Source organism: Ambystoma mexicanum, chromosome 7q, assembly GCF_040938575.1.
Source record: "Ambystoma mexicanum isolate Mex_15411 chromosome 7q, UKY_AmexF1_1, whole genome shotgun sequence".
In the NCBI taxonomy this organism is placed as follows: domain Eukaryota; kingdom Metazoa; phylum Chordata; class Amphibia; order Caudata; family Ambystomatidae; genus Ambystoma; species Ambystoma mexicanum.
Window position 1 is genome coordinate 1,122,162,997 of NC_090941.1, and position 14,712 is coordinate 1,122,177,708.

General features: G+C 50.5%; 1 protein-coding gene across 2 annotated transcripts in view; it reads right to left on the reverse strand.

Annotated features, from left to right (window-relative positions):
- LOC138528683 (E3 ubiquitin-protein ligase TRIM39-like) overlaps positions 1–14,712 on the reverse strand; it is a 229,234-nt gene that overhangs the window by 47,545 nt on the left and 166,977 nt on the right. For both annotated transcript variants that reach the window (XM_069640541.1, XM_069640540.1), the window contains exon 6: positions 6,405–6,520. In XM_069640541.1, the coding sequence (XP_069496642.1) occupies positions 6,405–6,520 (116 nt within the window). The remainder of the gene's footprint in view (positions 1–6,404; positions 6,521–14,712) is intronic.

Consider the following 14,712-nt stretch of genomic DNA (forward strand, 5'->3'; position numbering starts at 1 on the left):
ATTTGATCAAACGTAACACTGAGCTCTCATGCTGGCAGTCACCCAATGTCTCTACTGTGGGGACAAGTAGAAATGTCCATGTTCTACCAGCCTATAAAAAACAGTGTGGTTATTTGTTTGGTGTTTGCTTGGCAGTTGTAGTTTGCCCATGTAAGCTACATGGATAAAACATTTATGTTTACCATCTAGTTTATGTGAACTAATTATCAGAGTGTGTGCCATCACAGGGTTTGCTGATTCCAGATGTATCAAGGAGCCTGACCTTTACATCAGCGTGGGCCACAATCTGTACAGGGCCTGAACATCACATCAGCGTGAACTGCTAGCTCTACAGGGCCTGAACTTCACATCAGCATGGGCCACTACCTCTACAGGGCCTGAACATCACATCAGCATCGGCCGCTAGCTCTACAGGGCCTGAACTTCACATCAGCATGGGCCACTACCTCTACAGGGCCTGAACATCACATCAGCATCGGCCGCTACCTCTACAGGGCCTGAACATCACATCAGCATGGGCCACTACCTCTACAGGGCCTGAACTTCACATCAGCATGGGCCGCTACCTCTACAGGGCCTGAACATCACATCAGCGTGAACTGCTAGCTCTACAGGGCCTGAACTTCACATCAGCATGGGCCGCTACCTCTACAGGGCCTGAACATCACATCAGCATGGGCCGCTACCTCTACAGGGCCTGAACATCACATCAGCATGAGCTGCTACCTTTTTTAGGTCTGGAGTTTGCTTCAGCATCTATGATAAATATGATATGATATTCATAACACGCTTAATACCCAGAGGTTTCTAAGTGCCGACCCGGGGTTTGAACCCGTGTTGCTCCATGTCCAGCATGAGCCGCTACATCTACAGGGCCTGCACTTCACATTATCCAGACCCTCATATTGGCTATGGGACCTATTCATATCATAACCTTCCATTAAACAAGGCTTGTGGGTACTCCTGACACATAGGCTTCCCATGTCCTATGCATTACTGCTGTTGTTTCTGAAATGTGGTGAATTAGGTTTTTTCTCCCCTCGCGGGATTCTCAAATTTAGGTGGGCTCTCCACTGTGTACCTAATACGCATTACTGCTGTTGTTTCTGAATTGTGCTAAACTAGGGTTTTTCTCCCCTCGCAGGATTCTCAAACTTAGGTGGGCTCTCCACTGTGTACCAAATACGCATTACTGCTGTTGTTTCTGAAATGTGGTGAACTAGGGTTTTTCTCCCCTCGCAGGATTCTCAAACCTAGGTGGGCTCTCCACTGTGTACCTAATACGCATTACTGCTGTTGTTTCTGAAATGTGGTGAACTAGGGTTTTTCTCCCCTCGTGGGATTCTCAAACTTAGGTGGGCTCTCCACTGTGTACCTAATACGCATTACTGCTGTTGTTTCTGAAATGTGGTGAACTAGGGTTTTTCTCCCCTCGTGGGATTCTCAAACTTAGGTGGGCTCTCCACTGTGTACCTAATACGCATTACTGCTGTTGTTTCTGAATTGTGCTAAACTAGGGTTTTTCTCCCCTCGGAGGATTCTCAAACTTAGGTGGGCTCTCCACTGTGTACCTAATACGCATTACTGTTGTTGTTCTGAACTGTGGTAAACCCGTGCCTGCCGCTCTATTCCTGTCTGCGGGCTCTCGCATCGTCTGTCTTCCCCCCCTCCACTCCCTCCTACTCCATGGTGCTCTCTATCTCGCCTATCTTCTCTAACTGCTTCTCCATCGACTATCCTGTTCTCCTCACTAAATCTGGTAGGAAAACGTTTAAAAAGGACATCCTGGTCTCCAACCCGGGCCTCCCTATCGCTGACACCTATACCAGTGCCTGCTCCAAGGAAACTCTTACTGACATCCTCTTTTTTGTGCCTTCGCCTGACCTATGGACCCTTCATATGGTCTCTGTGCTCTCTCCTTTCTCCTCTTCTCCCATTAATGGTGGCACCCGTTGGGATGTCCTCCTGGCCCCCTTCCACTCCTCTAAGGCCATCATTAATGTCTACACTAATGGGACCGTCTTGGTGCAAGGTCCTCAGGCCAACCTTCACCTCTTTGATAGACGCTTCCCTCGCCTCTTCAACTTCCTCTCCTCTCCTCTCCTGCTGTCCCCCCTCCTCTGTCCTTGGCTACCTTGCCTCTACCCTCCGTCCCTGCCCCCTCTCTTGCTCCTTCTTCACCTCCTCCTTCTACACCTCCGCAGGGCGTACCTCTGATCTGTACCCCCCCCCGGAAGTTCTTCAAGGATGGCAACCTTCTCCACATTGCCACTCTTAACTCTCGCTCTGCCATCAAGCATTCCTCGGATATCTGCCACCTTCTTGAGGAACTGGACCTCGACGTCCTCTGTCTCACTGAGACATGGTTCACAGCCAGCTCTGCCACCAGCTTTGACACACTCCTACCTGACGGTTACAAGATCCTCTCCATGCCCAGGCCCAACCGTGCAGGTGGGGGTGTTGCCCTTATCTTCCCTGAGTGGATTCCTGCCACTGTCACTCCTACGCAGACCTACTCCTCTTTTGAATGTCTTGTCTGCCGACTCTCTCTCTCTCCTAGCCATTCCCTTACTGTGGCTACTATCTATCGGCCACCTGGTCAAATTTCCTCCTTCCTCTCTGAGTGGGCTGACCTCTCCTCCTCACTCCTGTCCTCAACCACTCATCTCCTCTTTCTTGGTGACTTCAACATCCACCTCGATGCCTCCTGTCCCCCCACTGGTCTCTTTCGTGACCTCTGTGACTCTCTCTCACTCTCTATTCTCCCATCTGGGCCTACTCACTCTGCTGGACACACTCTTGATGCTCTGATCTCTTCTGACCTTCCCCTCTCCGTCCCTCTCTCCACTCCTCTCTCCTGGAGTGATCACTTTCTCCTATCCTCCCACCTCACCCTCCCTACCCCACAGGCAAAGCCACCCTCATCATTGCCACTCACCTTCTCGGTCATCCGACCCATGAAACGCGTGTCAGTTGAGGCTTTCGCTGCCACCTTCTCGCCCCCCCCCCCTACGGCTGACTCCCACCCTGACACAGCCCTCTCCATGCTCCACTCTGCTATATCTGTTACTCTTGATATCCTTGCCCCTGTCATGAGAATCCGCCTGAAGCCCAAAGCCAAATGTAACTCCTGGTATGACTCGGATCTCGTCACCCTAAAACGCAAGTGCAGGGTGGCTGAGAGGAAATGGCGTGCTTCATGTTCATCCTCTGATAAACTGGCCTGCCGCCTGCTCCAAAGGCAATACCGTCTCTCTGTTCTCACCAAAAAGAGAGCCCTTATCCAAGCCCGCATCTCTGCGGCATCCAACAACTTGGCTGAACTCTTTAAAATCTGCAAGGAGCTTGCCAACCCTGCTGCAGTCTCTACCTCTCCTGTCCCCTCCCAGGCCCTCTGCACTGCACTGGCCTCTCACTTCATCTCAAAAACTCAGGACATCCTGTCCTCACTCTCCTCCTACCACCTTCCTCCCTCTCTTCCCGACTCTTCCTGTGGCCCTTCTGCAGCCACCCCTCCTCCCTCCTTCTCTGCCTTTCCACTTTTTTCTGCTGACGAGGTTTCCAGACAAGTCCGATCTATGAAAGTCTCGTCTAAACAGGTTCACCCCTGTTCCTCCAAAACTATCAAGAACCACATCGACTCCCTGGCTCCTGCCCTGGCTGACTTTTGCAACCACTCCTTCGCCTCTGGAGTCTTCCCTTCCCCCGTCAAGCACTCCCTTGTGCACCCTCTTCTTAAGAAACCCTCCTCCGACCCCTCCTGCCCGGCTAACTATCGCCCAATCTCCATCATTCCCTTCCTGGGCAAGCTCCTGGAGAAACTGGCCATCTCCCAGCTTAACCTCCATGCCGAAACTGTTGGTAGTCTCCATGACCATCAATCTGGCTTCAGAGCGGCCAGAAGCACGGAAACTGCTCTCCTGAACATCCGTGAGGACCTGCTCTTGAACCTCGACTCCAACACTCCGTGTGTTCTCATTCTGCTCGATCTCTCTTCTGCCTTTGACACTCAACCATGCCATCCTGCTCAACCGTCTCCATGATGACCTGGGTATCACTGGTCAGGCTCTGGCGTGGCTGACCTCTTTCCTTTCAAATCGACCCTCCCAGGTCCAACTTGGGTCCTTCCTCTCTGACATCTTTTTCTCCACCTGTGGTGTTCCTCAGGGATCTAATCTCTCTCCCTGGCTGTTCAACCAGTATCTGGCACTCCTTGCCCACCGCATCGCCGCTCTCTGCCCCTACTTTCAGTGCTATGCGGACGACACCCAGCTCATTTTCAGGCTACCCTCGGCCTCCTCCTTTCCTTCCCTCATCTCTGACTGTCTGTCTGCCATCCAGGAATGGTGTGCCACCAATGACCTCTGCCTTAATGCTAGTAAGACTGAGATTCTACTCATCGGCACACCCACTCCCTCCTTCCCTGTAGCTCTCTGGCCATCCTCGCTTGGCCCTCCTACTGCTCCTACCTGCAAGGCAAAAAACCTCAGGGTCATCTTCGTCTCCACACTCTCCTTCTCCCCTCATATATCTGACGTCTCTAAGAAGTCACACTACCTGCTGCACCTCCTCAGAGGTATTCTTCCCTTCCTCTTCTTCCCCCAGAAGCTCACTGTCTCCCGAGCCCTGGTTCTCTCGAAGCTGGACTACTGTAACAGCCTCTATCTTAATCTGCCTGCCTCCACTCTCCGACTCCTGCAACTCATCCAGAACAGAACTGCGAGACTTGTCCTTGGCCTCAAGCCCAGGGACCGTATCTCTCCAGGACTGAAATCTCTACACTGGCTCCCAGTGGTTGCGAGGATTAAGTTCAAAACCCTCTGCATTGTCCACAAGGCCTTCTGGGTCCTGGGGCCTAAATACCTTCAACTCGCTCTTCCTAAATATCTTCCTTCCCGAGCCCTTCGCTCATCCATCTCCAACTCCCTCAGGGTCAGCCGCTTCTCGAAGCAACGAGTCGGGGGTCGATCTCTCGCCGTGGCAGGGGCCTCCCTCTGGAACAGCCTTCCTGCCTCCCTGAAACTTGAGGAGAACCATCTCCGGTTCCGGAAGCACCTCAAAACCTTCCTCTTTGCTTCTGCTTTCTCTCTCCCTCTCCCCTGCTAAAGTCTCGACATGAATCTGCACCGGATCTGCAACTGGGCCACTCTCACCGACCTCGGTCCTGGTCCCAGCCACTCTCCTGGCAACCCTTGCACTGAGGGACTGTCTCTGTATCCCTACAGCCCCCCTTTTCCCAGCACTTGTCTGCACTTACCTTGCACTTGCCACCAGCTGGCCCTATTTATTTACTTATTCTACTTACTTGTACTGCACTTCCCCCTTCCCCTTGCACTTTTCCCTTCCCCCTACCCCTGCACTTGCGCGGTCTGAATGTCACCTGGCCTAGTAGGATCGTTGTCTGTCTTCCCCTTGTTCCCCCCCCCCTGCCTCGTCGCGCCTTGAAACACTTGTGTATAGGCGCGTTATAAATGCCTTATCATATCATATCATGTCCGAGTATAGAATGGCCTGCCTCACAGGCTGACTGGTTGCTGGTTGACTTTCAGGGAGTTGTATACCTTCCCTTGGTAAAAGGGAGTCTGTCACATACGTTATATAAGGACAGGACCTGAGAATGATGTATCACAGCTCACCAGTGCTGTTAGAGCTCTACTAGTGATCAGAGGAACACGACATGTGTTGCACGAATGTAAACCTTTGAGGGAATGGCCCGGGATGCACATAGATGCCCAGTCAACCCCTAGTCTTCCTTCCTCTCCCAATCCAGTTTCAACACCAAAAACATTAATGAAAAGCCATCAAACCTGGAGAGGGTATCGCCCCGCTTCTAATACTCCAAGCAAGTCTTGCACCAGAAAACCATCAGCGCTTTCTAAACTGTTGCCAACCCCACTCCTTCTCAAAGGGACCGTGACCTGCAAGCCACCCTCGATCAGCACTAAACTCAATCTCTCTGGCAACTAATGAGAGCAATCAAAGAAGACACAAGGACTCAAACGGCCTCACTGTTGTAGCTGCTCAACTGGATGCATATACCGTGTGACACTCAGCACAAGACTGTGCCCATTTAGCAACAGGCTAGCCTAGTGCAAGTGCCATTAAATAAATAAACATATTCTGAAGGATTCCAGTCTTGATTACACAGTGGCCTGATTGGACCGCTTGTGCTATGAGGTCTTAATACATCTCAGAAAAGCATTACGTTATAATAAAAAAATAACTCTTAAATCTCTGATTACTATGAATCATTACTGGGTTGGCATTATGTGCTCTCACAAGGGCTCTATAACATGTTTATCTTGGGTGAAGAACTATTGAAAGATCCATACTTTAAGTACAGTGATTAAAATGATGTCTGTAAGAGGTTTTGCAATTTCTTGAAGCATGAAGTGCCTTCTTACCCAAGGACTCCAGGATATTTTGCTGTAGATCAATTGATTCCTGGCCAAAGCTCTGGAGAATCTTCACCTGCTCCTTAGAATCAAATCTATTTTTAATATCTTTTAGTGTTGAAAATCTAAAACAAATAAATCACAGTTTTTATTAAAGCGCTCAGCTTCTAGGTGGCATTAGTGCCAAACAAAGCGCAATGCCAGCAAAATACATTAGATGCATAGGACCCGATCAGTGACAACATCCATCCACATTGCGATGAAGCAAACCCAGGCGAGATGGCAAAAGTGCACTCATGGTTACAGAATCTTCACTGCAAGAGGGACCATGGCAGAAGGAGGCGCCCAACATGGGGGCAGCCATGGCATAGAGCCACCGAAGGCATAGGAAGTCTATGCGACATCAACATACCCTAGAAATAGGTGGCAACAACAACAAAGCCTCTACTGTATTTGTATTTTAATGGAGATGATAGAAAACCAGCTATCCCATACCTGGGTGCTTTACAATTTGAACATGTTATGGAAGCAGAAGGGAAGAGAAAGTCTGAGTGGGTTCTCAGGGATGAATCAAACAACATGTGATCATTAAGGATACATGGGGAAGGGGAGGTAAGAAACAGCTCAAGGGAGCAGAGGTACGGGGGCATAGAACCTTCCCAGTGAAGGAAAGAGTCCAACAACCAGCTCTGGGGCAGAGTCTGTGGGGTCTAGAATCTGGGGGGTGGGCACAGAACCAGCCCAGCACCTCACACGGTGCTATGGCAGTATCGGGAGGATAGCTCAGGGGCAACGTGCTCGCCTTGGAAGCAAGACGACACAGAGCAACACAGGTTCGATCCCCGGGTCCGCGCTTACAAACCTCTGGGTATTAAGTGCGTTATAAATATCATATCATATCATATCAAAGACAGGGAACATACTACCTGCCCGAAGGGACCTTGGCAATAATACGTTAAATTGCCTACTGCAATGCCCGTCGATGGCACATTTCAGGGCCATCTTCCTACTGTTCCTGGCGGGTGGTGAGGGGATCTGAGCATCACAAACCGGCTAAGAGATTGCACCCTGGAGGACGTCTCCTTGGCAAGGCTGCCCTTAACCACCATTCCCCTAAATGTGGGATGACAGGAGATCAATCTGCACCCTCTTCCTGAATAAATGCTCTGATGATACAGCCTTGCCACATGGAGGAACAGTGACATGCGTGTTATCAGGCCAAGGGTCTGGCAAGGATTATGCATTAGCTCAATGCAGGCCATCGGGGAAGGCATGGTCCAGTGCAGGAGCATTGAACACAGCAGGGCAGTCCAGTGCTGCTCAGGCCGGCCGGGCGGGACGATACAGCCAATCCAAGGTACTGTGGAATGAGGAGTCCATCGCTGAAACACAAGAGACTCTTCAGCCCTTTACATGTTTCACTATGGAAAGAAAATAAGCATCCCACTTTCAGAATATATCTGAAGAGATTCTCTTTCCTAAACGTTAAAGTTTCTGGATGCCTTTCATGATTACTCTAGAACCTAGACACCTTTTGTATCAGATTGGTTTGGGTGTGTATCCTGCTTGCTCAGCACTATGTGCCCTTTGATGCATAGGTTGCCCTCTAAAGATTGAAATAAAGTAAATTGAAACAAAACGCTACATGATGCCACCAATAATAATGTGATTAAGTGTTCTAAGCTGGTCTACCTCCTTCCACACCCTCTGCCAAAAAGATACCCACATGCATCATTCAGCCCCATGTCGCAATGACTGCCAATCTTCCTCTGATAGCTTGCACCTGGAGCGACCGGGGGTCCCACAGGTTGGGCAGGGGATCACCCCACATCAATGTGCATGTGAATGTCAGCTATTGACTAACAGTCTGCACGATGGGACCCTCACTCCGGCAAGCTGACCTAATTGTAGCTTGGAGCACATGTGACCACGCCCTGAATCACAGAAGACGCCAACCTGAAGATGGAGTCCCTGCCTGTACGTTCACCCTGCCAACCCGCTGCCCACACTGCGTATCAGCTTCAGTACGGGTGGCACCAAATTCCAGATGCCAGAGAGAGAGACCAACTGCGTTGGGTTCTTTGCTGATCTTGCACTCAGAAGAACTTTTAGAATGATATATGGAAGGTTATGAATAATCTATGGCTATCAGCATTACTCTGGAATATCGTCAAACCAGTCGTCTTCCAGCTCGCCATGCCATCATAGAAGGGGACAAACCATTCGCAAATAAGACTTGGGCAGGGGTGGTGCTAGGAAAGCTTTCACAATTGTATGTAATTTTCCCTCCATGTGTCAACCCCCAAGCTTTTTGCTGCTGTTTAGACACCATTGACTGACTTTGCCAGAGAAGCACAGCCCTCAGCTGCACTCCTCTGGGCTTTCGCTCACTTTTTATGGGGAAACTGACATGCCCTTAAGACAGTCAATACTGGGAGACTTTGTTTCCCTTAGTCCTTTTCTCATGTTGCAACTTTTGCGCAACATGTAACAAGTGTGCAATGTATTTTACCATACAGCAACCGTGGGTCTATAGTCATTTTCCAAAGGCCCTAGATACTCTCGTTGGACTTTTTATGAACTGTGTGGGTGTGTCAGGGACAGGCACATTCTTTTTAACCATTTCCTGCCATGTTAACCACATTAACCGCGTTTGGTACGAATAGGTAGCCTGGCTCCAAAACGGCCATGCTACGAGGTTCTTTGTCCTGTCCTTTGGCAATCTTGCCCCTTCACCTCCCCCAGGTCAAGTCGACCCGGGTCAGTCCTTATTTGGTCATGCACTTTCCCACAAAACCCAATGCTTTTGCGGGCTTCTGTATGCCTTATGTGTGTGCCTCCAGGATTTGGGCTGGAACGTCTGAGTCCAATACACATCCTGGGTGCCTGAGAGTCTAGAGTGCCCTGAATGACTGGGACCACTGTGGTCCGTGAATGGTCCACGTATGGAGTGGGTGTTTGTGAGCAGATCTCCCATTGAGTCCCCTTCATTTTGGCACAAAGGGAACTTTGGATAAGAGGAGGCCAAAAATGCCCCTACCATGTCGATTTCCTGAGTTCACACTGAACAAAGGATAGGATCCAAGTATCCTGCAACTACGAAGCTGACCCGCTGGAAGGTTTGGCACCCTGAGCCCGCTGTCCTCCTGTGGGACCCCTCTGCATCTGATCATCCAAGAAGGTCTGCGAAGATGCTTCGACCCATTGGAATAGTGGGATCAACTATTCCTGTCACCTTCACCAAAACCTGCAAGTAATTACGCTTTCTCTGAAGTGCCTCTGGGCCAACCAGTGGGCTGACTAGCTTAGGCAGGACCTTTGCTCTGTCTCAGCCGTTGTTTCAAGGAGGCCCTCAAAACTTGGTATACTGCTAGCTCTTTGTCCCCGGCACGCTCACACCATATTTCGTACACTTGGCATTCCCAGGTCTGAGTTGAGACGAGTTCAAGCGGTTACCATGTTGCCCTGCCACGGCAAATACTTTTGCAAATACACTGCATTCGTGACCCTCTTGCCCCTGAATCCTGCTGCAGTAAAACTGGGTCGATTCATCCACGCGGAGCGGAGAAATCGCCACTGTCTCATTTGGGAATCATCGCTGTATCTCAGGAACTGAAAGCCGCAGAGATGTCCTTTTTGCCACGTTCGAACCTGCAACCCGAGAAGACTGAACGTGCGAAGTTTGGGTCCAAGTGCACCTGGGACCGGTGAGTAGTTACAACACTAACTAATTGCCCCAGGTGCCAGGGGCCCCTTTTACGCACGAGTAGCCCCTGGGGTCCCTCTCTATTCCACTGTGACCCCATCCCGCAGTCTGGAACTGCCTCTGCCTTCAAGTGGCGATCCTCCCTGAATAGTGTGACTTGTTCTTCATCGTCTCATCCACCTTCCGGAGCTGCTAGAGACTCCTGAAGAGACCCTATTTCTGCCCATTGGAACAACCATGTGCACTTGAATTGCATGTACTATTGAGCAGAAGTCTCCTCTCTTGTTAGGGCTTCGACTGCCTCTTAGTTAGGTGTGTTATTGATGTTGAAAGAGGTCTAAAGACTATCTGCACTGCCCGTTTTCTTCCCGTCTAGGTTGTCGACATATTTTGTGCATTTAACCCCTTTAGACCCCAATGGTCTTGTATATACATTGTATTGATAGTGTTGTGTTGGTTTACTGTGATTTCTTTGCTATGGTCTATGTTACAAAGGTCTTGTAATAAATGTGTCTATATTTTTAATATACCACCTGTCTGGAGTAATTTGTAAGTGTCCTTGCTCTGTGTGCTCATTGAGGTCCTTCAGTCACCCTCACCCCTCCTGAGACCTAGTCTTGACCGCCTGCCATAGCTACCCTGATTGGTCTGGCTTGTCCACGGTTACCCTGTTCCAAGAAACTAGGCTGGACTTCTGAACCTCTGCCCTTCCAGGTCAGAGTTCCGAAATCCATCCTAACAGGTGGGCCATATGCAAATCGGGCATGGGCAGGGGTGGACCATATGCAAATCAGGCTTGGGCAGGAGTGGGCCATATGTAAATCAGGCGTGGGCAGGGGTGGACCATATGCAAATCAGGCTTGGGTAGGGGTGGACCATATGCAAATCATGCGTAGGCAGGGGTGGGCCATATACACATCATACTTGGGCAGGGGTGGGTCGTATGCACATCAGGCGTGGGCAGGGGTGGACCATATGCAAATCAGGCGTGGGCTGTGTTAGAGAGAATTCTCTGTTTAGGCTAAATTTCCTAACCTAGTGAGTCCCCCAGCAGCTTTGCTGGATTTCTGGAGTTTGTTTTTTTCATCCTGCCAAGAGTGAGACTCTTTTCCTCCCACTCTTGGACATGATTGTGGTTGATTTCTTTGAATGTCAATGTGTTCTATGGGCTATGGGGTCTTTTAATCCATAGGGCCTCATGTGTTTTGCTATGTGTGTTACACCACACCCTCCATGCCGTAACACTGGGGTGTCCTAGAGGATCCCCACCATAGACTCCATACCCTGGGACTGACTACTGTCTCCCGGGCATGTAAAGTCACCGTTGGCTTTACTAGACCTAAATTTACTAACAGAACTAGTACAAACCATCCTATTGTGGACGTACTGGTAGGGGTAATTCGATTACCCCTGGGTCTGTTGTTCGAGGGGGCACTGTCCCGTCCCCCTCGTCGAGTTTTGGCTGGTGGCAGTGGATACTACTTTTTATATTCGACCGCGAATATATTCCTATGGGATTCTTCCCATTGTTGGAGGCTAATACTTTTTCACATTAGTCTCTAACATACCGCCGGTTTATTTGTCTTAAATAAATCCACCGGTTGGTATTTTCTGCCAGAACTCGGTTTTTAAAATGGCGTATGTGTTCGCCTCTGTAACCCCGAACCAAAGGTTGAGCTCTTTGTTCCACTTTTGGCGGGCTTCTGCACAGAAGCCCTCCAGAGTGGTGCCATTCTGTCTGGGTACCACAGGGGGTGTGGGAGGGGGTTTAGGCACCCTTGACTGAGTTGCCTTGCCAACTCCAGTCGCACTCTGGTGTGATTGGCCCGAGTGGTGAGCCGCCCCGCTCACCACTTAGCATGTTTGATGGACAGCTAGGCTGAATGAATGGGGGTTTTCTGCATAAAAGCAGGGCTTTTGGGACTGGAACTTCAGAAGTCGCCACAGGACCTAAGAATCCAACGAGGGTAAAGCTGAGCCGACCTGCAACAATGACACCTCTGGTGGAGCCCTGCTGAACCGACTCACCACTTCCCAACGACAGAGGAGATCTCCCTGCTGGAGAGTCTTCTTCCCCTGACTAGTGGGAACAACCAGTCCCTTGCTTCTCTTCGCTTCCAGGACGTCTAGTGGTCGAATTGCCCGTGCTGAGCACCCAGGCAACCAGATAGCCACTAACCACTGTACCGCGACCAAAAGGTGGTGCCTTGTGATTGAGCACTCCATGGCTGGTCTCTTCCCTGGTGGTGCAACGATCCTCAACTTTCCTCGACAACGAGATCATCTCATCTTCTGGGAAAGCCCCGACTTGCATCCACCACCAGGAACAACTGCCCCCGCTGGAGCTGCCTCTTCACTCTCAAGGTACTGTGTCCGCCTGGCTTCCCTTGAAACGGTTAGCGTGAGGTGTCTTAAATCCTTACCTTTCCATTGGGTCGCCTCCAGACCTTCTTAAACTTTTGTTCTAAACTGGTCCAACCTTTCTGTGACATTTTGCTACAAAGACTTGAAGTGCATTTCCACTGTGATACTTTTGGGACATACAGCCTTGCCTCTCTCCGAGTGGGCCTGGCCTCTGGACTTTGTGATTTACAGTAGACCCTGCCTTGCTCGCCTTGCATTTGTTTCGTAAAAGTGTTGGTACTAAGCTGGTTTCATGCCCTGCCTTTTTCTCTCCCTTTCTAACGAATAGAGTGCCATCTAGGTTAAAGCATTCACCTCTGTCTGCAAATAAGTGGTGCCGTTGGACATAGACTTGTCGAAATATTGTTATGGGATTGAAGTTGTTTGCCATATTAGTGCCAGTGTGTTTTCCATAGATGTGTTTTTAAATAAATAATTATATATCTTTACACCCAAGCTCTGATCAGTGTCTGCTTGTTCTACTGTGTAAATTGCCCTATCCTGTATACTCCAAATATGGCCTAACTCTTCTTGAGGGACGTCTGACTGCTCAGCCACAGCTACCAAGTGAATCTGTGTGGTACAGACTGCTACCAAGTGGGTTTACTGCCAAACACCTGTAGTCCTAAATCTTTTGCAGTGGTCCCAGAGGGAACTGCACAGGTTTCTGCCTAACAGGCAGGGGTGGGCCATATGCAAGTCAGGCTTGGGCAGGGGTGGGCCCTATGCAAATCAGGCTTGGGCAGGGGTGGGCCCTATGCACATCAGACTTGGGCAGGGGTGGGCCCTATGCACATCAGGCTTAGGCCGGGGTGGGCCATATGCACATCAGGGGTGGGCCATATGCAAATCAGGCGTGGGCAGGGGTGGGCCATATGCAAATCAGGCGTGGGCAGGGGTGGGCCATATGCAAATCAGGCTTGGGCAGGGGTGGCCATATGCAAATCAGGCCTGGGCAGGGGTGGCCATATGCAAATCAGGCCTGGGCAGGGGTGGCCATATGCAAATCAGGCCTGGGCAGGGGTGGCCATATGCAAATCAGGCCTGGGCAGGGGTGGCCATATGCAAATCAGGCCTGGGCAGGGGTGGCCATATGCAAATCAGGTGTGGGCAGGGGTGGGCCATATGTAAATCAGGTGTGGGCAGGGGTGGGCCATATGTAAATCAGGTGTGGGCAGGGGTGGGCCATATGTAAATCATGCGTGGGCAGGGGTGGGCCATATGCATATCAGGCTTGGGCAGGGGTGGGCCATATGCATATCAGGCTTGGGCAGGGGTGGGCCATATGCATATCAGGCTTGGGCAGGGGTGGGCCGTATACACATCAGGCTTGGGCAAGGGTGGGTCGTATGCACATCAGGCTTAGGCAGGGGTGGGTTGTATGCAAATCAGGCTTAGGCAGGGGTGGGCCATATGCAAATCAGGCTTAGGCAGGGGTGGGCCATATGCAAATCAGGCATGGGCAGGGGTGGACCATATGCAAATCAGGCTTGGGCAGGGGGGGTGGACCATATGCAAATCAGACTTGGGCAGGGGTGGGCCCTATGCACATCAGGCTTAGGCAGGGGTGGGTCGTATTCACATCAGGCTTAGGCAGGGGTGGGCCATATGCAGGTTTGGGTAGGTGTGAGGAAGGGGTGCAATCCAAAGTTCTAGGTGACATTCTTTCAGGATGATATAACAAGCAACCTCCCACATGCTTTACCCTCCGTGTTCAGCATCACGTGGTAGCTTGGGTCCAGAGACCTAAAAAGCTCAAGACCCATGCCTGGTCATAGACAACCCAATGTGGGGGAACGACAATACACAAGTCATTTGATCATACCTAAATATAAGAGTCTTGCCTGAAATGCTGGGTTACATGCCATATGCAGAAGATTCATCAGCGTCAGACATGTTTCAGTACAAGCAGCTATGACAATTCAAAAGAACAACTTACTCTCTTACCTGGTAACGTTCTTTCAATGGGATGGTCCGATGACGTATTCCATATCTATGACAGTAATCACCACAGCTGTGCTGCTTCGGAAAATCTTTCGGCGTCTGCGTCCTGCGTCAATGACGTTGATACGCCGCCCTCGAGGACCTCCTCCGACGGCCAACGTCACTGGATGTTATAAGTAGGATGCACGACGCCTGTAGCCTCAGTTGTAGTTTTTTCCCAGAACGTGTCGCACCAGCCTTCTGCCAGTCTGACCACAAAAAGCC